The sequence below is a fragment of the Elephas maximus genome, chromosome 12 (genome assembly GCF_024166365.1).
Source record: "Elephas maximus indicus isolate mEleMax1 chromosome 12, mEleMax1 primary haplotype, whole genome shotgun sequence".
Taxonomy (NCBI): domain Eukaryota; kingdom Metazoa; phylum Chordata; class Mammalia; order Proboscidea; family Elephantidae; genus Elephas; species Elephas maximus.
The window spans coordinates 41,660,988-41,688,236 of NC_064830.1; the positions used below are offsets into that span (position 1 = coordinate 41,660,988).

The window sequence follows — 27,249 nt, forward strand, 5'->3', positions numbered from 1 at the left end:
TTTTTGCAGCCTTACTAAATTTCCTTATAAATGCTAGTAGTATTTTTGAAGATTTCATAGCAATTTCTATATAGATGTTCATGTTGTTGCAAATAAAGACAGTTTTACTTTTTCCTTTGCAATTTGGATGTTTTTTCTTATATTATTGCACTCAGTAGAATCTTCACTACAATGTTGAATTGAAGTGGTGAGAGCAGACATCCGTGACTTGCTTCTGGTCTTAGGGGGGAAAGCAGTTAGTCTTTTACCATTAAGTATGACAAAAATCCTCACAACTGGACCAGTAAACAACATCATGATAAATGGAGAAAAAAATTGAAGTCGTCAGTGCTTTCATTCTACTTGGACAAACAATGTCAAGGGAAGCAGCTCTCAAGAAATCAAATGACGTATTGCACTGGGCAAATCTGCTGCAAAAGACTTCTTTAAATTTTTAAAAAGCAAAGATGTCATTTTGATGACTAACATGTGCCCGACCCAAGCTATGGTATTTTCAGTTGCCTCATATACATGCAAAAGTTGGACAATGAAAAAGAAAGAAGAATTGATGAGTTCATTCTGTGGTGTTGGTGAAGAATATTGAATATACCATGTACTGCCAAAGAACGGACAAATGAGTTTTAGAAGAAATACAACCAGAATGTTTCTTAGAAGCAAGGATGGAGAGACTATGACTTGCTTACCTTGGACACATCATCAGGAAAGGCCAGATGCAAAGAAGGACGCCATGTTTGGTCAACTGGGGCATCAATGAAAATGAGGGACACTGTCGATGAAATGCCTTGACACAGTAGCCACAACAATGGACTCAAACATATTAGTGATTATGAAGATGGCACAGGACTGCAACATTTTATTCTGTTATATGTAAGATCACCACGAGTTAGAGCCGACTCAACAGCAGCTAATAACAAATGGTAACGATGTTAAGTGTAGGGTTTTTTTTTAGATGGTGTTTATCAGGTTGGGGAAGGTCCTTCAATTTCTAGTTTGCTAATAGTTTTTATTAAGGATAGATGTTGAATTTTCTTAAATGCTTTTTCAGCAGCTATTGAGAAGGTCATATGGATTTTCTTTTTTATGCTGGCAATATGGTGAATTACATTGGTGGACTTTCTAATGTTAAACCTACCTTGCGTTCCTGGGACAAACTCCATTTTGTCATATAATCCTTTTTGTTCAGTTGGCTAAAATTTTGTCTAGAGTTTTTGCAATATGATCATAACGGATGTTGATATGAAGTTTTCTTGTATTATAATATCTTTTTTTCTGATTTTAGTATTCAGGTAATGCTGGCCTTATAGAATGAGTTGGGAAGTATTCCTGCCTCACCACATTTCTGAAAGAGTGTGTGTAAAATTTGAATTATTTCTTTCTAAGTGTTTGGTAGAACTCACCAGTAAAACCATCTGTCCTGGAATTTCCTTTGAGGGAATATTTTTAACTAAAAAGTCAATTTGTTAATGAGAGATAGGACTATTCAGATTATCTGTTTTTTTGTTTAATGAGCTTTGTTGTTTGAGGTTCACAGGGAATTTGTTCATTTCATCCAGGTCTTCAAGTTTATTGGCATAAAGTTGTTAACAATATTTTCTTATTCTTTTTAATATCTATAAAATCTGTAGTGATACCACCTCTCACGTTCCTGACAGTGGTCATATTTGTCTTATCTCCTTCCCCCCCACGTTTCAATATCTACTTTTTCCTCTAGCTTCCTGAATTTATAAACTACAGGTATAATAACTAAAGTTCTTATGTACTAATTATATCATCTGTGTCATTTCTGGGGCAGTTTTGACGGATTTTTCTCTTTATTATTGGTAAAATTTTCCTGCTTCTTTACATGCCTGATGATTTTTGATTGGATATCTTGGGAACCATGGAGTTTTCACTTTGGCTAATGCTAAAAGTAACAGCTTTTCAGCCTATGTGAGCTCTGGAGATTGTTCCCTCTAATCTTTTTTCAGGCGTTTCTTTGCCCAGTGTTACTTGTAATTTCCTATTTAGCATGCACCATTTAGCATTCAGCTGAAGACTCAAGAGAGACCCTCTGCAGGAAGAATAGTCTCTTTAATAAGTGGTACTGGGACAACTGGATATTCGCATTCAGTGAATGGAGCTGGAACCATCGTCACCCCATATATGAAAATTAACTCAAAATTGATCAACAGCCTTAATGTAAGAATTAAAACCATAAAACTCTTAGAAGAAAACATAGGCATGATGCTTGGGATATTGTTTTTGACAAAGGATTCTTAGATATGACACCAAAAGTACAGGCAACGAAAGACGAAATAGATAAATTAGACTTCATAAATACTAAAACCTTTCGTGCATCAAAGGACCTTATCCAGCCTATAGATTGAATTTTTATAGATTGAGAAAATATTTCTTGGTATTCATATATCAGATAAGGGTTTAACATCCAGAGTATATAAAGAACTCCCTACGATTCAACAAAAAAAAGAGACAAAAACAATGCAATCCAGAAATGGGCAAAAGAATAAACATTTTACCAAAGAAGATACCCAAATGGCTAACAAGCACATGAAAGATCTCAGCATCATTAGTCATTAAAAAACCAAACCAAACTCATTGCTGTCGAGTACATCCTGACTCACAGTGACCCTATGAGACAAAGTAGAACTGCCCCATGGGGTTTCCAAGGAGTGCCTGGTGGATTCAAACTGCCAACCTTAACCACTGTGCCATTAGTTGTTGTTGTTGTTAGCTGCTGTCAAGTCGGTTCTAACTCACAGCGACCCTATGCACCACAGAATGAAACACTGCCCAGTCCTGTGCCATCCTTACAATCATTGTTATGCTTGAGCCCACTGTTGCAGTCACTGTGTCAGTCCCATCTCATTGAGGGTCTTCATCTTTTCCACTGACCCTGTACTTTACCAAGAATGATGTCCTTCTCCAGGGACTGATCCCTCCTGACAACATGACAACATGACTGTGTATGTGAGACACAGTCTCACCATCCTTGCTTCTAAGGAGCATTCTGGTTGTACATCTTCCAAGACAGATTTGTTCATTCTTTTGGCAGTCCATCGTATATTCAGTGTTCTTCGCCAACACCACAATTCAAAGGCTTCAATTCTTCGGTCTTCTTGATTTGTCCAGCTTTTGCAAGCATGTGATGCAACTGAAAATACAATGGCTTGGGTAAGTTACACCTTAGTCTTCAAGGTGACATCTTTGCTTTTCAACACTTTAGAGGCCCTTTGCCACAGATATGCGCAATGCAATGCGTCTTGATTTCTTGACTGCTGCTACCATGGGTGTTGATTGTGGATCCAAGTAAAATGAAATCTTTGACAACTTCAGTCTTTTCTCCATTTATCATGATACCCCTTATTGGTCCAGTTGTGAGGATTTTTCTTTATGTTGAGGTGTAATCCGTACTGAAGGCTGTGGTCCTTGATCTTCATCAGTTAAGTGCTTCAAGTCCTCTTCACTTTCAGCAAGCAAGGTTGTGTCATCTGCATAACGCAGGTTGTTAACGAGTCTTCCTTCAATCCTGATGCCCTGTTCTTCATATAGTCCAGCTTCTCAGATTATTTGCTCAGCATACAGATTGAATAGATATGGTGAAAGGATACAACCCTGATGTACACCTTTCCTGACTTTAAACCACTCAGTATCCCCTTGTTCTGTCTGAACAACTGCCTCTTGATCTGTGCACATGTTCCTCATGAGCACAATTAAGTGTTCTAGAATTCCCATTTTTTGCAATGTTATCCATAATTTGCCATGATCCACACAGTCAAATGCCTTTGCATAGTCAAAAAAACACAGGTAAACATCCTACTGGTATTCTCTGCTTTCAGCTAGGATCCATCTGACATCAACAATGTTCCACGTCCTCTTCTGAATCCAGCCTGAAATCCTGACAGTTCCCTGTGAATACACTGCTGCAGCTGCTTTTGAATGATCTTCAAGCCAAATTTTGGTTGCGTGTGGCGTTAATGGTATTGTTTGATAATTTCTGTGTTTGGTTGGATCACCTTTCTTGGGAATAGGCATAAATATGGATCTCTTCTGGTTGGTTGGCCAGGTAGCTGTCTTCCAAATTTCTTGGCATAGATGGGTGAGCACTTTCAGCACTGCATCCATTTGTTGAAACATCTCAATTGATATTCTGTCAGTTCCTGGAGCCTTGATTTTCGCCAATGCCTTCAGTGCAGTTTGTACTTCTTCTTTAAGTACCATCGGTTTCTGGTCATATGCTACCTCTTGAAATGGTTGAATGTTGACTAATTCTTTTTGGTATAATGACTCTGTATTCTTTCCATCTTCTTTTTATGCTTCCTGTGTCATTTAATATTTTCCCCATTGAGTCCTTCACTATGGCAGCTCGAGGCTTGAATTTTTTCTTCAGTTCTTCCAGCTTGAGAAACACTGAGCGTGTTCTTCCCTTTTGGTTTTCCATCTGCAGCTCTTTGCACATGTAATTATAATACTTTGTCTTCTTGAGCTGTCCTTTGAAATCTTCTGTTCAGTTCTTTTACTTCATCATTAATTATTAGGGAAATGCAAATCAAAACCATAATGAGATACCACTTCACCCCCACTAGGATAGCCATGATCAGAAAGACAGAAAACTGTAAGTGTTGGCGAGGATGTGGAGAAATTACAAAATGGTGCAGCTGCTGTGGAAAACAGTTTGGCAATTCCTCAAAAAGTTAGACATAGAATTACCATGTGCCCCAGCAATTCCATTTTAGGTATATACTCAAAGGAATTGAAAGCAAGGACTCAGACACTTGTGTACCAGTGTTCACTCCAGCACTATTCACAATAGTCGAAAGGTGGAAATAACTTGAATGTCCATCAACAGAAAAATGGATAAGCAAAATGTGGTGTATCCATACAATGGAATATTTTTTAGCCATAAAGAAAAATGAAGTTCTAATGCTAAGCATTTTATAGGATGTTGAGAAAAATGGGTTTTAACTACCTTGTGACTGTGGACAAGTCATTTGACCATTCTGAGGCCACAAAATGTCCATGATCTGAGTTATTTTTGCTCTAGAATGAGCTTTAGCAGAGAGCAGAAAGATTCAAAGCTCTTTGAAAAGTACTTTATGATATGATTTGAGGTAGAAAAATTGGATTTACACTTTTCAGGGATATATCTATTACATAGAATGTAATGACTCCAGATAGTTCTAATAATTTTTTCAAGATTTGATTCTCAATGTTTAATTCTTTCATTGTAGGCATTAGCTAAAGAAGATATTGATGCAGCTATTCACTCAATATTATATAGAGAAAATTATGTAATTAAGGTAAGAATTGGTTATAGTATATGTCTTAATTAAAAATTAAATTTTATTATTTTTCCATTTTAGATGTAGTGCATCCTCATCATAAATAAATTTGGAAAATAGATGAAAAACTACACATTACCACCCAGGATTAACTTTACAGGATCTCTGAGATTGCTTTAATTGACTTCCTTTCTACTTATACTTTGTGGGAATTCATTCACAGATATAAGACTTACTCCCTACTTGTTTCTTCATCTTAGTGAGTTTTCTGCAGTCACTATGAATGAGCTTATTTTTAAGAGCTATTATTGGAACACCCTGACAAATTATTACTCAGGTATATATAGGTAAAGAGCCCTTGTGGCACAGTGGTTAAGCACCATGCTGCTAACCGAAAGGTTGGTGGTTCAAACCCACCAGCCACTCCTTGAGAGGAAGATGTGGCAGTATCCTTCCATACAGATTACAGCCTTAGGAACTCTATGGGGCAGTTCTGCTCTGTCCTATAAGGTCGCCACAAGTCGGAATCAACTGGACGGCAATGGGTTTTTGGTTTATATATAGGTAAGGAGAAAGCTGCAACTGTAGCAGAATGGGCTTAATTAGACAAGAAGAATGAGCAGGTGAGGTGTACTAAATGCTGGGACAGGTAACCCGTTTTTTAAGTTTTAAAGATTTTTTTCTAAAGTGCTTTTAAAAGGAAAGAAACTATTCATTGGGAATGGTTAGAGTGTGCTATAACCTGGAGTTAGGAGGGTCATACCCTAAAGAACCTCTCAAGATTCTTTTTTTCACTTTGAATTTCATTTTGTTGATCCTAGTAATCACATGATTTCATTTGCTATGTGAAAGGATGAGAAGGTTTGATGAGAATGAGTTAGTTTGCAGCCTAATCAGATGTCTTATTTGCAGGTTACTTGCCATTTGGACTAGGTGGTGCTATACTTCTGCTTCTTTACCCATGTCTTTTTGTTCTTCTTCATAGAATGCTCTTTTTCCTCATTCTCTACCACTCCTTCTCTGCCTGGATAAGTCCTCATTCTTTAAGGCTAGCCCAAATGTCTCCCACTTTGTGAATCTAGACTCTAAAAAATAGTAAGTTTGTTTCTCCTCTATGTCTTCAGTTACTAGGTATGTATCTATCTTGCTGTATTGTCCCTCCTCCCAGTGTTTTGTAGATAATTGTTTTGTTGCCTATCTCCCAGAGAGAGCAGGCATGTTGTCTCATTTATCCATATATTCCTGTTTCCAGCACAGTGAGTGTCACATAGTAGAAGCCAAATAAATCACTGAATTAATGAACCACTGGCGTGTAGTGGTTAAGAGCTAAAGCTGCTAACCAAAACGTCAGCAGTTGGAATCCACCATGCACTCCTTGGAAACCCTAATGGGGTAGTTCTATTCTGTTCTATAGGGTCTCTATGAGACAGAATCGACTTGGCAACAACGAATTTAATGAGTTGTGGGTTATTATTATAAATATAAATGAAATTTAAATTTTCAAAACATTTTAGAAGAAAGTTTTAGGATAATATATTTTTCTTTTCTATCACTGTTTACTAGGAACTAGATAAGTATGTACAACATCATGACTTCTTAAATGCAAGAAGAAAAGAGATATTATATAAAAGATGGGCTGACCACGTGGCAGATCCTCTCCAGAAGAAAATTATAGAAAAAGTCTGTTCATATAAGAAGATTAAAAAAAGGAGACAAGAGGAATTAGAGGGTTTTTTAAAACATGTAAATAAAAAGGTACTAAGAGATCATTTGACATTTTCTTCTGTTGGTTTAAAGGCTATGGTTATCTTTGTTCATTTATAATCATCCAAACAGTCTGCCCCTACCCCTCCACATAACCGTATGTATAATCTATACTCTGTTGTAGCATATACTATTCTTAAATTGAGAGCGTGTGGAAGGGATAAAGGAAGAGTGTTAAGTCTGAATTTAAATATGAACATTAGAACCATTTCTTCTTTGTTTTTCCTATGTAATTTTTTTAAAGTTTACATTTTTATTACATTTTATTTATACTTGTTAGGATATGGAAACCCTGGTGGCATAGTGGTTAAGTGCTACAGCTGCTAACCAAAAGGTCGGCAGTTCACATCTACCAGGCGCTCCTCTGAAACTCTATGGGGCAGTTCTAATCTGCCCTGTAGGGTCGCTATGAGTCGGAATCGAGTCGACGGCAGTGGGTTTGGTTTGGGTGTTAGGATATAACGTACATTCAGTAAATAGAGCTTAATGAATTTTTACATATGTGCACAGCAGTGTATTCAGCACCTAGATCAAAATGTAGAATATTCCCAGAGCCACACCCTCATCCACCCAGAGCTAAGCACCATTCAGAATTCTGCAGCCATTTATTAGTTTGCCAATTCTTATACTTCATGTGGAATCTCTGGGTAGTGCAAACAGTTAATGTGCTCAGCTGCTAATCAGGAGACTGGAGGTTCGAATCCACCCTGAGGCACCTTGGAAGAAAGGCCTGGCAATCTACTTCCAAAAAATCAGCCACTGAAAATGCAGTAACATACGGTTCTGCTCCAACACACATCCCATTTAATTACTAATTGTATTTACCAATTTAAAAAATTTGTACTCTAGGTTCAAGACATTTTTATGTTGTCCTGGTACTCAGTTATCTGCAAAGGTATAAAATATTTTTGTTTTCCTGATATTTTTAAGACATTTGCGATGTTTAGCTAGTAAGTATTTAAAAACAAATTTCCAAGTCTTGCAGATTTTAAGGCAAGTCCTTCCATCACTATAATATATATTACCTGAATAAAGTTAATTTCAAATTTGGCCGCCTTTTCCCTTTTGCATTTGTTACTGATGCCATTTTGAAGTATAAGAATGGAATTGGGTGTTTGCCTCTCGAGTTTTTTAATGCTCAGAACTAGCTGTGCACCTCTTGTTCTTATGTGTGGTTTTATGTCCTTTTTGTAGGGAAATGCATTTATAGAACATTATGATCCAAAAGAGTATGACCCATTTTATATGACCAAAGAGGACCCCAATTTTAGGAAGGTAGGATAGATCTTATTTTACCTTTGATATTATGTGTTTAGTTGTTTTGAGTAGTCCTTTAGTGTTTTCCTGAGAATGCAGTAACATCTTAAGAATAATTTCCCATCCCTACACCTTAGAAAGCAACAAGAAAGCCAAAAACCAAAGTAAATGAAGCCTCTCTAAAATTAGAAAATAGCATGTCAGAATTATATAATAACTGTTTAAAAGTTTCATGGACTTTCAAATTTGTTACAAAAGTAATACATTTTCATGATCACTAAATGAGAAAATTGATTTTGAATAAAGGAAAAAAAAAACCTCATTATTCCATTATCCAGAATTAACTCACTGACAAGATTTTCCTGTATATCCTTCCAGACTTCTTTCTATATGCATGCATCTATGCACATTTTTATTTGACAGGAATTAGGTATTATACATTTGATTTTAAAATCTTTTTTTTCCCCTCAACAATTTGTGGTTTGTTTCTTTCTATGTTAATAAATATGAATATTTAATTTTAATCATTGCATAAAATTTTGTTATTAAATAGCAGCTACCTTGCATAGAGGGCTGTTCGGGCTTTCCCCTTCCTCCCCCATTTTATTTTATTTTCACTACTACCATATGAGGTTATTTATAGATGAGGCAATTGAGGCTTTTTAGGTTAGGTTACTTGTGCTTTAAATAGCAGAACATAGATGTGTTTACAACCACTTACGATATCTTGCTATACCATCATGTATTTGACAGATTCCCTATTTTAGGCATCTGTATTGTTTTTGATCTATTACTGTGGTAAGTGACATTATAATGGACATCTCTATAGCTGTATATTTCTTAATTTTTCACCTAGGGTAATTTGCTAAAAGTAGAATTGCTGGGCTAAAGGGTATGCATGATTTCGATTAATATTGCCAAATTGTTCTCCAGATAGGATGTATAAATTTATACTCCCACCAGAGAGTCCATTATTAAACAGAATAAAACCAAAAAAACCTATCTGTGTCGTAGACATTTTGAACTGCTGGCATTTTCGCAGGAATTCTAGGTCTTTTTTTTTTTTTTTTTTTTAATTAAGGGTATGTGTGTGTGTATATGCACTATTGTCCCTATTTTTATAGGTGAGAGTTAAACTGAGACTTAGAGACACTAACTAGTACTGTAGCTAGTAAGGGGCAGAGCTGGGATTTGAAGCCAGATCTTTTTGATACCAAAATTCAATTCTATTCTTTTACTATGCTGCCTTTCTAAATGAATTTATAGAGGACCTGAGCACCTTTAGGTTATAGCAGCAGTTCCCAAAGTAAGATACACAGATTCTTGTATCCCCAAGACCCTTTAAGGGTATACATTAAGCCAAAACTGTTTTCATAATAATAATCTGTTGCCATCGAGTCGATTCTGACTCATAGGAACTGTATAGGACGAAGTAAAACTGCCCCATAGGATTTCCAAGGAGCAGCTAGCGGATTCAAACTGCTGACCTTTTGGTTAGCAGCTGAGCTCTTAACCACTGTGCCACCAGGGCTCTTCATAATAATATTAAATATTAGTTGCCTTTTTTCATTGTGTTGACATTTACATTGATGGTACAAAAGCAATGATGGCTCAAAGTTCTGCTGCTTTGGAACACCTTAAGTCAGTGTCACCAAACTGTACTGTTAGTCATTATATTTTTCACTGCCATGCACTTGCAGTTAAAAAAAAAAATGCAACTTAAGAATGTCCTTGATGAAGCAGTAAAAATGATTACTTTTATTAAATCTTGGCCCTTGAGTCCATGTCTTTTTAGTATTCTGTGTGAAGAAATGGGAAGTATGTAAAAAGCCCTTCCGCTGCATACTGAAATACAGTCTGATTCCTTGAATTGTGAGCTGAACTGGCTGATTGTTTTTCTTTTTTCTCTTCCAAGAAACACAATTTTTACTTGAAAGAATGACTTACAAATTGTGGTTATTAAGTTTTGAGTATTTGGCAGACATTTTCTTGAAAATGAGTGAAGCGAGCTTATCACTTCAGGGAAAACAACTGACAATATTTGTTGCCAATGATAAAATGTGAGCTTTTAAGCCAAAAAAATTAGAATTTTTAAAAACTCATATTCACCATCATGAATGTGACAGCATCCCAATATGCAGACTTTACTGATGAGACCCATAATGATATTAATGAATGTGATTCTTTTATATTGTGTAATGAAATGTGTCAGCATTAGGAAGATCTCCCATAACGCAGTGATCCATCTTTTTCCAAATGACCAATTCATGATGCTATAATATCATGAATGGGTAAAAGATCCATGCAAAGTGCAAGATAGACTAGTGTATTTCAAGGTAGCCAAGTATGAAAAATTCATCAATATGGCTTCAGATTCCACATCATAACTAACCTTTAAGAAACTACCGCTTGTGGAGTTTGGATATAGTATCAAAGTAGAATATCCACAATTATCTGAAAAGGCTATAAGAATACTCCTTCCTTTTCCAACTACATGACTCTTTGAAGATTTTCTTCATATACTTCAACTAAAACAACATATGTCAACAAATTGCAAAAGAAGCAGATATGAGAATCCATCTGTCTTTTGTTAAGCAAGACATTAAAGAGATTTACAAAAATGTAAACCAATGTCACTCTCCTCACTAATTTTTTTGTTTTGGAAAATATAGTTATTTTTTATAAAAAGTTATGTTGAATGTAATAGGTTTAGTGTTGTTATTTTTAATGAATTAATAAATAAAATTTGATACATTCTTAGTTTCAAGTTCCAATTAAGTAAATAGTGATTGATCTAACTCACATATACAAAAGCTTTTTATACTCAGTAACAACAACAATTGTCATCATAGTGGCCCGGAAATAAAAAAAATTTGAGAACCAACCACTAAGGCCAAAGATGAAGAAACTGAAGATTTTTACCAATTTCTGCAGTCTGAAATTGATCAAACATGCAATCAGGATGCACTGATAATTACTGGTGATTGGAATGCAAAAGTTGGAAACGAAGAAGCATCACTAATTGGAAAATATAGCCTTGGTGATGGAAATGATGCTGGATATTGCACGATAGAATTTTGTTAAGACCAATGACTTCTTTATTGCAAATACCATTTTTCAACAACATAAACGGCGACTATACATGTGGACTTCACCAGGTGGAATACACAGAAATCAAATCCACTAAGTTTGTGGAAAGAGACGACAGAAAAGCTCGTCATCATCGGTCAGAACAAGGCCAAGGGCTGACTGTGGAACAGACCATCAATTGCTCACATGCAAGTTCAAGTTGAAGCTGAAGAAAATGAGAACATGTCCATAAGAGCCAAAGACCTTGAGTATATTCCACCTGAATTTAGAGACCATCTCAAGAATAGATTTGGTGCATTGAATGCTAATGATCAAAGACCAGACAAGTTGTGGAATGGCATCAAGGATATCAGATGTGAAGAAAGCAAGAGGTCATTAAAAAGACAGGAAAGAAAAAGAACAAAGTGGATGTCAGAAGAGACTCTGAAACTTGCTCTTGAACGTCAAGTAGCTAAAGCAAGTGGAAGAAATTATGAAATGAGCTGAACAGAGGATTTCAAAGGGTGGCTCAAGAAGACAAAGTTAAGTATTATAAAGACATGTGCAAAGACCTGGAGATAGAATACCAAAAGGGAAGAACATGCTCAGCATTTCTCAAACTGAAAGAACTGAAGAAAAACTGCAAGCCTCGAGTTGCAATATTGAAGGATTCTATGGGAAAAGGTTAAACAACACAGGAAGCATCAAAATAAGATGGAAGGAATATACGGAGTCACTATACTGGCAACCCTGGTGGCATAGTGGTTAAGAGCTATGTCTGCTAACCAAAAGGTCAGCAGTTTAGATCCACCAGGTGCTCCTTGGAAACTCTATAGGGCAGTTCTACTCTGTCCTATAGGGTTGCTATGAGTCGGAATTGACTCGACAGCAATGGGTTTGATTTGGTTTTTGGCTTATACCAAAAAGAATTGGTTGACGTTCAGCCTTTTTAGGAGGTAGCATATGATCAGGAACTGATGGTACTGAAGGAAGAGGTCCAAGCTGCACTGAAGGCACTGGCGAAAAACAAGGCTCCAGGAATTGACATAATACCAACTGAAATGTTTCGACAAAGGGATGCAGTGCTGGACATGCTCACTCTTTTATGCCAAGAAATTTGGAAGACAGCTACCTGGCTGACTGGAAGAGATTCATATTTATGCATATTCCAAAGAAAGGTGATCCAACTGAATGCAGAAATTATTGAACTATATCATTAATATCACACGCGAGGAAAATTTTGCTGAAGATCATTCAGAAGCTGCGGCAGCAGTACTTCGACAGGGAACTGCCAGAAATTCAGGCTGGATTCAGAAGAGGACGTGGAACAAGGGATATTATTGCTGACGTCGGATCCTGGCTGAAAGCAGAGAATACCAGAAAGATGTTTACCTGTGTTTTATTGACTGTGCAAACGCATTTGACTCTGTGGATAATAACAAATTATGGGTAACATTGCAAAGAATGGGAATTCCAGAACACTTAATTGTGCTCATGAGGAGCCTGCACATAGATCAAGAGGTATTCATTTGAACAGAACAAGGGGATACTTCATGGTTTAAAGTCAGGAAAGGTGTGCATCAGGGTTGTATCTTTTCACCATACTTATTCAATTTGTATGCCTAGCAAATAATCTGAGAAGCCAGACTACGTGAAGAAGAATGGGACATCAGGATTGGAGGAAGATTTATCAGCAACCTGTGTCATGCAGATGACACAACCTTGCTTGCTGAAAGTGAAGAGGACTTGAAACACTGATGAAAATTGAAGACTACAGTCTTAAGTATGGATTACGCCTTAACATAAAGAAAACAAAAATTCTCACAACTAAACCAATAAGCAACATCATGATAAAAGGAGAAAAGATTGAAGTTGTCAAGGATTTCATTTTACTTGAATCCACAGTCAATGCCCATGGAAGCAGCAGTCAAGGAATCAAACAACACACTGCATTGGGAAAATCTGCTGCAAACGACCTCTTTCAAGAGTTGAAAAGCAAAGATGTTACCTCGAAGACTAAGGTGCGCCTGACTCAAGCCATGGTGTTTTCAGTCATCTCATATGCATGTGAAAGCTGGGCAAGAATTAGGGAAGACTGCAGAAGAATTAATGCCTTTGAATTTCGGTGTTGGGGAAGAATATTTGAATACTCCATGGACTGCCAAAAGAATGAACAAATCTGTCTTGGAAGAAATACAGCCAGAATGCTCCTTAGAAGCAAAGATGGCAAGACTATGTCTCACATAGTTTGGACATGTTATCAGGAAGGACCAGTCCCTGGAGGACAATCATGCTTGGTAAAAGAGAGGATCGGTGAAAAAGAGGAAGACCTTCAACAAGAGGGATCGACACAGTGGCTGCAACAATGGGCTCAAGCTTAACAATGATTGTGAGGATGGCCCAGAACCAGGTAGTGTTTCATTCTGTTGTACATACGGTCACTGTGAGTCGGAACTGACTTGACAGCACCTAAAAACAGCAAGGTTATAATACCTTCGTTCAAATCTTTATGGTCTCAAGTCCTTGTCTGTAGAGATAGAAGTCTCAGAAGGACTTATAATTGTTGATAAGTCTTTGAAATGTTCTTTGCTTCTCTCTTCAATTTAAAATTTGATTTGTTATTTGTATATAAATAGATCACATACAAATACCTGAAAGTGATAGTACTGTTTTTTTCTTTTTATAGTGAGTTAATATTTTTTTAATATCTTATAATTATCATTATTTATGACTTCTATAAAATCAAAATTCTAGATGGCAGTCTGGTCCCTGTTTATTTTGCCTATAAATCGTCATGTTTTGTATTATATTTATCCCAGAAAACCAAGCCTGATTATTATTAGAAATATATGTGGGTGACCTATTTAACTTGTGAAATTTCATTGACTAGGCTAGACCATGAAAGGGGGCTGTTGCTGAATACTCTTATGTAGAAATGTTATTTTGATGTTGATATCATTGGTGATTAAAACAGATGTCAGGACAGGGACTCATTGTGTAGGGGACACTGAGCTTCTATTATGGATGAGGCAAAAATTTGGAAATAGTGGTGATAGCTGAATAATGTGATGAATGCAATTAATGTCACTGAATTGTACATGTAAAAATGTACAGATGGTCAGCGTTTTGAACGGATTTTGGTTCAGTTTTGCATAGTTGTTAATAATGTTGATTACGGACATTAGGGATTAACATGAATATATGGTTATCTTTTTCTTTTGTGCATGCTGAAGGAATTTTTAAATTTATGGTGACAAGAAAATTATTTATTATAGACTGAATACACACTTTGAAACAAGAGCTAACCTTGCCTCTTTGGCTGGAGGACCTTCTTAAGAGCGGCATTGAAGAACGCCCCTCTCTCTGTGGTCTGTTAAATAGATACAATGTTTAGTTTGCTATCAGTTTGTAGATACTGTATTTTTGACACTTCTGGCATAAGAGCCACATGTGGATGCTTAGGGCAGACTGAAAAAGTTTAATGCTCAGACCTGCAGCCCAGCCCTCAAAGAGGTGCTTCTCTTGTAGGTTATCATCCCACCATTACGTGACCCTTTGAAAAAGGCACAATATGACAAGGATGAAGAAAAAAGAACTCTTCTTCAATGTGAGACTGGTACTTAGTTCCTGATAATTGTGTGATTTCATAGCCCCCGAACAACTGTGTTTGCATTTAAGGGTGCTAATTTAGATTACTCATCTTCTTGCAGGCAAAATGTACACAATGAAAGAATTTAAAGAGGCTGAGGAGGCCAAACTGCATTCCAGATTCCCCAGAATTTCTAACTCAAGGCACTTTATGACTCCAGTTGAGTGGCTTAAACTGCCTACAAGATACATAGAAAGTGAATTTTGTAAAAGGAGCAGGTAATGGTAAATATAATAGAAATTATAGAACCCTCAGAGTTTTAAAATTTCTTCTTGAGGTGGTGATATAAATTCTGTGTAATAGTTGTGATTTTTTTAAAATCACTTTTCAGTGAGAAATCTACCGTAATTTATATCTTTGTTCCTCTGTATGTGATTTTTTTTTCTTGGGTACTTTCAAGCTTTTCTCTATGGTTTTCATTAGTTAAACTATGATGTGTGTAGAATTTTTTTTTTTCCCCCTTCTTCTCCCATTTTTTCTACTTAGGGTTCTTTGAGATTCTTGTATCTGTGATGATGTCTTTAATTATTTTTGGGAAATTCTATACCATTAACACTTCAAGTATTTCTTAAGCTCCATTTTCTCTTTTTTTCCAGACTTCAATTACATGTAAGTTAGACTGTTTGATATTGTCCCTCAGCTCTTGAATACTCTGTTCTGCTTTTTTTCATACTCTTTTTTTTTTTTTTCTATTTGTATCTCATTGGATACTTTCTACTGACCTATCTTTAAGATCATAGAGTCTTTCTTCAGCTGTGTCCATATACTGATCAGCCCATCAAGGGAATTCTTAATCTCTGATATCATGATTTTTATTTCTAGCATTTCCATTTGATTTTTTCTTAGAGTTTTCATTTTTCCTGAAAATTTCCAACTGTTCATGCATGTAGTCTACTTTTTCCATTAGATTCTTTAACTTATTAGTTACAGTTATTTTAAATTTTCTATCTCATAGTTCCAACATCAAGGTTATTGCTCCATCTGTTTCTGTTGATTACTTTATCTCTTGACAGTGGGTTATTTTGTCTTACCTTTTTGTGTGTCTTGTAATTTTTGATTGGATGCCAGATATTAAGTGTAGAAGAACAGTATTGAACTAAATAGTGTTTATATCTAGAAATGGACATACCACTTCTTCTATCAAACACTAGTGTGGAGGATTGAGCTGATATAGTCAAGAGTTAAGCTGAGTTTGGGTATCATTATTGTTACCATTACTCATCTGCCTCTCAGGAGGCCCGGGTTTGATTTCTGGCTAAAACAGTTGCTGATTTTGGAAACCCCGGTGGTATGGTAGTTAAGAGCTATGGCTGCTAACCAAAACGTTGGCAGTTCAAATCCACCAGGTGGTCCTTGGAAACTCTATGGGGCAGTTCTACTCTGTCCTATAGGGTCACTATGAGTTGGAATCGACTCGATGGCAATGGGTAGTGGTGGACACCATGGTCTTCAAATTTGCCTAGTGGTAGACCACTGTTACCTTATGCTTAGAGTGAGGACTGGAATACCAACTGTTCCTGCTTCTCCTGTTTTCAGCTGTTTCCGCATGCTGGCATCACAGAGGTGGATGGAGTGTTCTCCACAGTCTTGTCTTTCCTATAGAAGTAGACTGCTGTTGATTGTTACTAGGCCTATCGTGGTGGCAATTTTGCCACTGATGGGGGCTGTCTTTGTTCTTCTGCTCAGTGCCCAATATTTCTCATTAGCACCTAGTGCAGGTCCATGGAGAAGAGCTTGCAAGTGAGTACAAACACTTCTTGTAGGTGGGGCCCCCAGCTATTCCAAACTGACATGCTAGCCCACAGTTAGTATTTAAAACTCATTAAACTTTTAACTGATTTCTTTTTAAATTAATAGGCTTTATTTTTTAGAGCAGTTTTAGGTTTACAGAAAAACTGAGCATAAACTGCAGAGAGTCCTCATATACTGTCCACCCACACACGCAGTTTCCCCTATCATTAACATCTTGTGTTAATGTGGTACATTTGTTATAACTGAACTGTTACTGATATATTATTATCAACTAAAGTGCATAGTTAATATTAAGGTTTGCTTATTGTGTTGTACAATTCTATGAGTTTTGTCAAATGTGTAATATCATGTATCCACCATTGTAGTATCATGTAGAATAGTTTCACTGCACTAAAAATTCCCAGTGCTCCTCCTATTGAACCCTTCCTCCAGTTTTAAACCTCTAGCAACCTGTGATATTTTTACCGTCTCTATAGTTTTGCCTTTTTCCATTCTGATTTTTTTGTTCTTTCTCTGTGGCTTTTAAGATTTTCTCTTTGTCTTTAGTGTTCTGCAGTTTCATTACGTGTGTCTAGGTATGAATTTCTTATCATTTAACCTACTGGTATATGTTGTGCTTTCCAGATATCTGTATTCATGTTTGACATCATTTCAGGAGAATTCATAGCAATGATCTCTTTAAATAATGCTTTTTTTTCCCTGTTCTTTCTATTCTCTGCTTCTGGGCTCAGATTAGATATATATATTAGACTTTCTTATCTCTTAATATCTCTTAATATGTCTGTCTTAGCTATCTAGTGCTGCTATAACAAAAATACCACCAGTAGATGGCATTAACATACAGGAGTTTATTCTCTCACAGACTAGTAGGCTAGAAGTCCAAATTCAGGGCACCAGCTCCAGGGGAAGTCTTTCTTTCTCTGTCACCTCTGGAGGAAGGTCCTTGTCATCAGTCTTCCCCTAATCAAGGAGCTTCTCAGCGCAGACACCCAGGGTCCAAAGGACATGCTTTGCTCCTGGAACTACTTCCTTGGTGCTATGAAGTCCCCCATCTCTCTGCCCACTTCTCCCTTTTGTATCTCAAAAGAGATTGACTAAAGACACAGTCTAATCTTATAGATTGAGTCCTGCCTCATTAACATAACTGTCTCTAATCGTGCCTCATTAACATCATAGAGGTAGGATTTATAACACGTAGGAAAATCACATCAGATGACAAAATGGTGGACAGTCACACAATACTGGGAATCATGGCTTAGCTAAGTTGACACACATTTTGGCGGGGGATACAATTTAATCCATAACAGTGTCTATCATATTTTCCATCTTCTTAGGCAATCTATTTGGATATGTTTTCCAGTTTAACAATTATTTCTTCACTGTGTTGGGTATTAAGATTTTAATTTCTTAAAAAAATTCTTTCCAATCTGCTTTTTCATTTCTTTAAGCTCTTACTGTTTTATCATCTTAGTGACTGGATTCTTTCTTTATTTAAACATTTAAATATATATATATATTTTTTTATCTTTTTATACATTGCTATTCTACATTCTGTATCTAATCATTCCAATTTCTGTAGTCCTTGGAGCAGCTACATCTCTGCTCTTAACTCTGCTATTGGCATTTGCCCTTAGGGCTATTCCACCTGTCCTTGCTGCCCACCACTATGACTCTCTCACCTCTTACTGAGCTACTTTTTTTTTTTTTTTCTGGTGAGTTTCTTGGAAACTTCCCCTAACTCTTGTGAGACTAGTGATGCCTCAAAGAGTATGTTCTATCCAGGGTCTAGGCATACACAGGCATGGATAGTTTTAAGGGACTCAATTTCCATATTCTGAAGTCCATATGCACTCTTTCCAAAAATTTATCTGCTTGAAAATAAGCCTACATTCACATTATTTCTTAGTCCACTTTTTAAAAGGAAGGCATACATCTTTACCTGCGTATATAAAAACTCTAGGATGTCATACGATGGGATAAATAAAAATACTGACCTCAGAGAGGATTTCTTTAGTGATTAAGCAAGGAAACTTAACCCACAAGTCTTCCTGTATTTCCCTGTCATATATACACATTTTTATATATATTTTTGTATAATAATAAAAAAAACCCATTGCCACTGAGTCAATTCTGATTCATTATAGGACAGAGTAGAACTACCCCATAGGGTTTCTAAGGAGCAGCTGGTGGATTTGAACTGCTGGCCTTTAGGTTAGCAACCACACTCTTAAACACTATGCCATCACTCCTTTTATATAATATATATATATATATTGTTGTTGTTTATATATATTTTAATTTTATTATCATTTTTTTAAGGGCTTAGATTTAGAATCAGGGTACTTGTCCTGTGTTGAGTTGCTTTGAATTTGGAATAGTTGAATCCGTATAGTTTAGTGATGCTTCTTTTAAATATAACTGGGATGTTTTGCGGAATAGCCAAAATTTTCAAAATACATTGGCTATAACCGTCAGATAAAAATTTTATGTTATTGCTTTTAGATTTGATGTGCTTTATTCAATATGGTAGCTAGAGTCTATTTTATCAAATAGTACCATAAAATTTTCATTCCTAGTAAAGCCAATATTCATTTTTTAAATCCGGATGAATATTTGACATTTTTTGAAATCTCCCGTTAACAAGAAACAAGTTTATTTAAAATTATGATGAAAAATTTTAGGTGTCAACTTTAAAATGTACAAGAAGGTGTGTGGATTTTCAAAATTCTTTTAAGGAGTGTATAAGCAAATCTATTTGAAGATTACTGCCTCAGAGCTTCTAGTTGGCTATTACTGTATTTACTATAAGGAGCCCTTGTGGTGCAGTGGTTAAGTAACTGAAAGATCAGCAGTTTAAACCCACCAGCGCTCCATGGGAGAAAAGACCTGGCAATCTGCTCTCATAAATATTACAGACTAGGAAACACTATGGGGCAGTTCTGCTCTGTCCTATAGGGTCATTATGAGTCAGAATCGACTTGACAGCACATGACAATGACATTTATTATATTTTTTGTTGATATATATCTCTTTATATGTACTATAAACTCCTTGAGGCTAGTGGTTTGGTGACACAAAGCCAGTGTTTGTTTCATGAACTATTGAAGTAATGATTGGATATAGTAAACAGAGAGAGAGGGAGTCAAAGGAGACCCTGATGTCTAAATTAGCAGAAGAGGAACACAGGAGAAGCAAGTTCAGAAAGGCAGTTGACGAGTACAGTTTTGTTCATAATGAATTGGCAATCCTTTCAGGTAAGGCTATGTCATAGGAAGTTGGGAAACTGAGACTACAGCTCACAGGAAAAGAAGATTCGGGGCTGGAGAAATAAATTTAAGAGTTACTCACTTTGGAAGTATAAGAATTAATTAGATAGAGTGAGGAGAGAATACTGGCAAAAAGAAAAATAGAGAATGAAACCAAAGGTTGTACTATAAAATTTAGGAAGTGAGAGGGTGAAAAAGAGACAGAAGAAGCCATCAGTGAAGTAGGAAGAAAAATAGGTTTGCCACAGACGTTAGGGGAGGAAAGAGTAACAAGAAGAATTTGGTGCTATGCCTAATGCTTTGGAATACAGAGAACTGAGAAGGAACCATTAGATTTGTTGACTAAGGTCATTACTGTCCATACTTTTGTTTACTATGAGCAAAAGGACCTGAGGTATTTGAGAAGGTCTTATTAGATTTTTATTAGATAATACCCTTCTCCCCAGACTTTTCATTATCCTTGGGATAGCCTTACTATTTACCCTCTTTCTCAAGATTCTGCCCCAGGGGAGCCCTGCCTAAAGTAAATTCCTACAGACCAATGAGCCACTAGATTAGCCCTTTTCAGATATATTAACACAGGAAACCCTCTTGTCCTATCATTAATTATACCAATAATGCTTTACATACTAACCTAGTTGTCTAACATACTCATTTCATTTATCTTACTCAAAACATATTTCAAAATCCACATTTTCCAGGAATTTAACCAGGATCAGACTTTTTTTTTTTTTTTTTTTCCACATCAGTTCTTTGGCCATTTGCATGCTGGGTATACTGAATATGTTAGGATAATGTTCATGGTTCTTAGTTTCAACTAATTTAATTCACCATAGAAAAGGATTCATTTATTAAGGATTTAGATTGCTTACAGCATCATTGCGAGGTTTTAAGAAAAGGCTGAGCTTGCAGGAAAGGCTTGCAAAATCAGTGTCCAGTTGGCCACCTGAGGGAAGTGTTGTTCCTTTTGTGATACAGAATCAGGAAGTTGCTGCTTTAGCCGCTGGCCTCAGAACCACAGAGCAAAATGGATGTTCTAGACAGGGCCAGTATTGCCCCTTCAGTCAAGTCTTGTATGGATGCAAGATTTGTAGACTCTAAGGCACCTTATGGCAAGGGAGGCAGGAAAATAGAGTGTTTCGATTCTTTCTGGGGAAAGCATAGTTTGAGGAAGTACCAGAATGGCAAAGGGTGTTCACACAAGTTTGGACAGCCACAAGGGACAAACATCCGCTACCGTTGATTGTAAATCACAAAAGCTCTATAGTTTATTTTTAGATTAGCGTGGAAGGTCCTAGTGGATAGAGAGTGCTTAAAACTTTTTCTAGCCAGTTTTAAGTTTCTTAGTTCTCAGTACATAGCAAATCAATCTCCATCATGATTTCAGCAATTCTTAAACAATGAATCTCACCCAAGAAGGCACACCAGTTTGAAGTAATTGTATTTTGGTTAATGTGCATAGCTGTCAATGTATAATAGCAATTTTTGTAGAAATGTAAACTAGTATTATTTTCCAAACATCCTCACACATGTTGTCTTGTTAAAGGTTAAAAGTGAAAGTGAATGCTAACAGTAGCAGTTTTGATTTGAAACCCTCAGGAAGAGCACCTCATCTTCAGGAACCCCAGGAAGAAGGAAAAACAATTACTTACAAGTAAGTCTGTTATTTCATACCTTTGCTCTCCTTTCATTTACTACATTTGGTTGTGTTGCCACCCCCTGCCATCTTTCCAAGTGGCAGGAGTCAGTGCCCAGGCATATGTACCACAGGCTCTATTGTGACGTGACATCAGGCAGCCCCCACTACTGTGTCTGGGTGATGTGGCAACTTTCCTCAGCTTTTTCTGGTTTGACAGAACAAGCAGCTACACATTTAGAAATAACAAATGCAGAAATGGAAAAAAACTATTAGCAACTTGTATTAAAGTTAAAAGATAGGAAATTTTACATTGAATTGGAGGAGTAAAAATGGAGTTTTTGGCAAGTTCTGGTGGGTAGTAGCTATTACAGTATTGTATCCAGAGTGAAGAGATGTTATAAGCACAGGAGTGGTACATACTACTATGCCTATAACGTAGGAAATCATCTCAAGTAACCAGTCGAGAAGTTAAAAGTAAGAGATTCCTTTATATAGTTAAGTATCTTGTTAACTATTGGATAAAAAATAATGAAGTCCCTTACACACTGTTGGTGGGAATGTAAAACGGTGTAGCCACTTTGCAAAACAGTTTGGCAGTTTCTCAAATTGTTAAATATAGAGTTGCCATAAAAAGCCCGTTGCCGTCAAGTCGATTCCGACTCACAGAGACCCTATAGGACGGAGTAGAAACTGCCACACAGGGTTTCCAAGGAGCACCTGGTGGATTCGAACTGCCGACCTTTAGGTTCACAGATATAGCTCTTAGCCATTTTGCCAGCAGGGTTTCTAGAGTTGCCATATAACCCAACAATTCCACTCCTAGGTTTCTCCCGACAGAAACGAAAGTACACATCTACACATAAACTTGTACATGAATGTTCATAGCAGCATTATTTATAATAGAAGTAAAAACAACCCAAATACATGCTTAGTATAATTGCTGAACTAGTGAATAGATAAACAAAATGTGATATATTCATATGGAAAATTATACAGCGATAAAAGGGAACAAAAAACAGATGAATGCTACAAAATGGATGAACTCCAAAATCATTATACTCATGAAAGAAGCCAACCATGAAAGACCACACACTGTATGATTCTATTTATATGAAGGAAACCTAAGTGGTATAGTGGTTAAATGCTATGGCTGCTAACCAAAAGGCCGGCAGTTCAAATCTACCAGGTGCTCCTTGGAAACCCTATGAGGCAGCTCTACTCTGTTCTGTAGGGTCGCTATGAGTCAGAATCGACTCGATGGTGACGAGTTTGGTTTGGAGTTTTATTTGTATGAAATATCCAGAAAAGGCAAATGCATGGAGACAGAAAGTAGATTAGCAACTGCTTACAGCTGGTGGTGGAATAGAGCGTGACTGTGAGTGGGTGTGAGGTTTTTGGGGTGATAGAAATGTTCTAAAATTAGGTTGTGGTGATGGCTGCACAACTCTGTACATATACTAAAAACCTTTGACTTGGATGCTTAAAATGGGTGAGTTTTATATAAATTAGACCTCAGTAAAACTGTTGACAGTAATAATAATGGTAAAAAAAAAGAGCCTAGCAAATAGAAAAAAAAAAACAAAACAAGATTGTCCATTTTTGTTTGGGTGGTTAGCCTATAATTCTCTGCTCCTGAAAAAACAAACAAACAAACAAAATAAGCTGCAGTAGTTTTCCTTTCCTTTTCCTGCATAGGCTCAGAATTTGATGATAAATATAGTGTGGCAGAAGCTGGAGGGCTTTTAGAGATGCTTGATGCTGGCATGACCAGCGGAGAAAACAACCAATTGCCTGGTGAGGATCTTAGTGTTTTAAAGTAGAAACAGATGACTGTTAGAGATGGAGCTGGCCAGCCTAGAGTTCTCAGTGTCTTTGAGGTGTGGTTTAACAATTTGCTGCTTTGTCTCTTGAACAGAGCTGAAATTGAGGGAGATGTAGAAGGTATTGAAACACAGCCCCGTTCACTTGGTAGCTGAAGACGTTAAGAGAGGGAATGATTCAGAATTACTCTTGTATATTCCGTCTCAAAGGATTAAGTTTCTCTGCAATCCCTGACAGGCCTATTTGGGAGAAGGTTTTAGGATAATCAACACTTTAACCCCATTTAATTTCTACAAGTGGCTGTAGAAGGAGGGATTTTGGCCTCAAATACTTCTTCTAGCAAAGTGAGACCCAGTTATGAAAGAGTATTACACTGTTGAAGTACGTGGAGGCTTATAGTTTAGACTGTGAGCTCCCTCTGGAAAGAGGAGGAAGACTAGATGCTCTTCTGTGAACTAGAGAAGCATGCCAGTTACGGCAGCGGGGATGGGGAAGGCATGCATGTCTTTGGCAGAGTGAGACCTTCCTGTGGAAGGCATAATGGACAACTCTGTGAGGGGGTCATGTACTTGGAGGGACCCTCACTCAACAGCTTGATTAAATTAAGCAGGAAAGAGACTTCAGATAAAAATATTACTTGAGCAAGGTGATGCTATTTATTTGGGTTTTCTTTTCATAAAAAATGTATAAATTCATATAGAATTCATCAACTTCAAATTTAAATAAAATTGCCAGATTTTATAGTTGAGTTAATAAATAGTTAAGATAACTCTTTCTTTTCTGGTTCTTTTCTACAGAAACAAAGAGGAATTCTTTCTGGGAAAGAAACCTCTATGTTATAAGGAGGAAAAGAATTCAAGCCCCAAAGAGGGTGATTCTGAAGTCCCTTTTCTTCCTTGAACCCCAGCCAGAAGGTAGAAGGGGATGAGGACCAGGATATGGTGAGTAAGGATTGGGGTTACCCCATTTTATAATACACAAGACAGCAGTTGCTGATACCAAAATCTGAGCAACTGGGAAATTCTCTGTATGACAGGCTTTGAGAAGAGAGGAGCCTGTGGGAGGGAAAAAAGAGAGAGAGATGAAGACAGGGAGAGAGGGAATGAGAGAGAGAGAAAGGAGCTGAGAGGCAGGTTCCCTTTATTCAGAGGGAAGGGAAAGAGGTGTCCCTGAGCTTGTTGGGGCTACGCAGATGGAGGTGCCCTTTGGTGGATGGACTGTACCCTTTAGGATTTCATTAGCTTGCTCTCTCCTGAGCTTTTGCCCTTCTTCTGTCTTTACCAATTATCACTTATCACATTCAGGTGAGGCCCACATTTTGTTCTCTTTGATTCAATCAAGACAGGTAGAAATTTTTCAGAAGGACCATATTCTAAATTAAAGTAGGAAAATTTAAGAAGTGAAATAAAAGCCCCCAAATTAAAAATATAAAATGTATAGAAATAGAGGTGTTTATAGAGCACGAGTTTCTAATCCCAAGGTAACTACAATCAAACTTGGTGGCCATTTGACTGGTTCAGCATACTGCAGACAGGTCTAGGTCGTTTGTCCCTTTTAGGTATCTTTCAACATGCTGTGTCGCAACACTCTGGAGTTTAGCCTCTTTTAGGAGTGGAGTTAGAGGAGAAATCCCAGCCCTCCCTCACTCTTCTTACCTTCTAGCTAGAAATCAATACATAGATGGCATGTTTTCTGAGTATACAGTTAATCTTCTCATTTTTGTTCTTTTCTGACTATTTCTCCATTTCCCCACGCCTAAAGGATAATGGAATTATTATTTTTTTCCTTCACTCATGGAAAGTTTATTAAAACTTTACTTTGTGTTTTAACTCCTTTTTTTAAAAAATTTAATTGTGTTTTAATTGCTTCTGCTGTCATGTTTTAGTGTCATCCTGGGTGCTTTTTTTCTTTCTTCCACAAAATTTTAACAAGTGCCTACTCTGAGCCAGCAGTGTTTGGAGACAAAACAGATGAATCCCTGATCTCACGGAAATTACATTTTGATGGGGGAAAGAGAGTAAATAAACAGATAAATATGCAATATCATGTGAATTAGTAATAAGTGCAACAAGGAAAAGAAAGCAGGAAAAGGGGGTAGGGAAGATGGAGGAGTGGATAGAGGGGAACTGTTTTAAGTAGAGAAGTCAGGAAGGGGTTTTCTGAAGAGATATCTGAATTAAATGAGGGGTGAGACATGGAGAGATCTGGGGGAAGAATGTTCCAGGCAGATGGATTACCACAACCAAAACCCTGAGACAGGAGTGAGGTTGGTGTCTTCAGAAAACAGCAAGAAAAAGCCGGTGAGGCTGGAGCACAGAGTGTGAGGAGAGAAAGGCAGGTGATGAGGAGGAGGTGTCCAGTTGTACAGGGGTTTGAGGCCATGATAAGGAGGTAGAATAAAACCCAAAGTGTGAAGGAAAGCCATTCAAGAGTTTTGAGTAGGGGTGAAGTATGATCTTGTTAATATTTTAAAAAGAAGAATATGTCTGCTGCGTGGAGAACTGATTATATAGTGATGAATGTGGGAGTAGGGAGACCCGTTAGGAGGCTAGCGCTGTAGGCCAGGTAAGGTCACAGTGGCTTAAGCCTGAGTGGTAGCAGTGAGCTGCTGAGAAGTGAACAAGCTGACCAAGCTTGGTATGTATTAGACAGGTGAAGTGAGTGAAAGCAAGAATCAAAGATAGGTCCTCAATTATGCAGATATGGTCCAATTCACTGAAATAGGAGAAGCTTGAGGGGCAAAGCGGCATGGCAGGGAGAAGGGGCAGAATTATAAAAGTAAGTAATAATTCTGTTTGGGGAGGTTAAATTCAGATACCTGTAGCCATTACATTACATAAGGAGGATTTGTAGGGTAGATTATAAAGCCACTTAATTTTTTTCCCCTCACTGTCCATTTAAACCTGTTCTGTGGGTGTAGTTTTTCCTTTGCCCTGGACATTCTCAGATAACAAAAAATCTCCACCCTTCAGCCAGATTAGACAGCCCTATAAAACAAGCAATAATACATGTAGTTCAACCATGTATATGAGATGATGGGATTAAATGGACACACCAGCCCAGGGGCAAGGACAAGAAGGCATGAGGAGACAGGAAAGCTGGACGAATGGAAATGGGAAACCCAAGGTCGAGAAGGGGAGAGTGTTGATGTGTCGCAAGACTGGCAACCAATGTCACAAAACAATATGTGTATTAATTGTTTAATAAAAAACTAATTTGCTCTGTAAACCTTCATCTAAAGCAAAAAAAAGAAAAAGAAATCAAATGAAAACAAACAAAATAAATAAATTAATTAAAAGTCTCCTGGTTATGAGGACAGTCTCAGCTCAGTAATTACTATGTCCAATCTGGTATAATGATCAAAACTTTACTCTTCGTTTATGGTCTCCTCTCCACTGCTGCAGGCTGACTCCTACAGTGAGAATGGAGGATAGGGATAACGTCTTTTCTCTTTCCCATTTTACTCTTTTATTCCTCATCCCCACATCTTGCCACTGCGATTTCTGCCATCTTCAGAGCCAGAGTGGGAAGGAGTAAGGAGAGGGAATGGAGGAGAATTCCTAATTGTTAATTTTATGATCATCTTGTTGTTGCTGTTTTAGTGTAGACCATTCTCTAGTCTTGGCAGATGTTTAAAGCTAATGCTTGCAGGTGATCTTCACAGAAACGTATTGCTGGGGATTTCTCACCCAATGATTATTTTCTAGCGGGTTGCTTATGACTGTCTTTGGCTTTTAAGCACCTGCTGTAACT

General features: G+C 37.2%; 1 protein-coding gene across 4 annotated transcripts in view; it reads left to right on the forward strand.

Moving 5' to 3' along the window:
• Positions 1-27,249, forward strand: part of FAM228B (family with sequence similarity 228 member B) — a 33,109-nt gene that overhangs the window by 3,172 nt on the left and 2,688 nt on the right. The window contains exons 2-8 of one of the 4 annotated variants that reach the window (XM_049902752.1): positions 5,229-5,297; positions 6,843-7,034; positions 8,238-8,318; positions 14,898-14,985; positions 15,080-15,236; positions 21,583-21,690; positions 24,294-24,437. In XM_049902752.1, the coding sequence (XP_049758709.1) occupies positions 5,229-5,297; positions 6,843-7,034; positions 8,238-8,318; positions 14,898-14,985; positions 15,080-15,236; positions 21,583-21,690; positions 24,294-24,396 (798 nt within the window). In that variant the 3' untranslated portion in view covers positions 24,397-24,437. The remainder of the gene's footprint in view (positions 1-5,228; positions 5,298-6,842; positions 7,035-8,237; positions 8,319-14,897; positions 14,986-15,079; positions 15,237-21,582; positions 21,691-24,293; positions 24,438-27,249) is intronic. The other 3 variants (XM_049902753.1, XM_049902755.1, XM_049902754.1) reach the window with 3 other exon arrangements.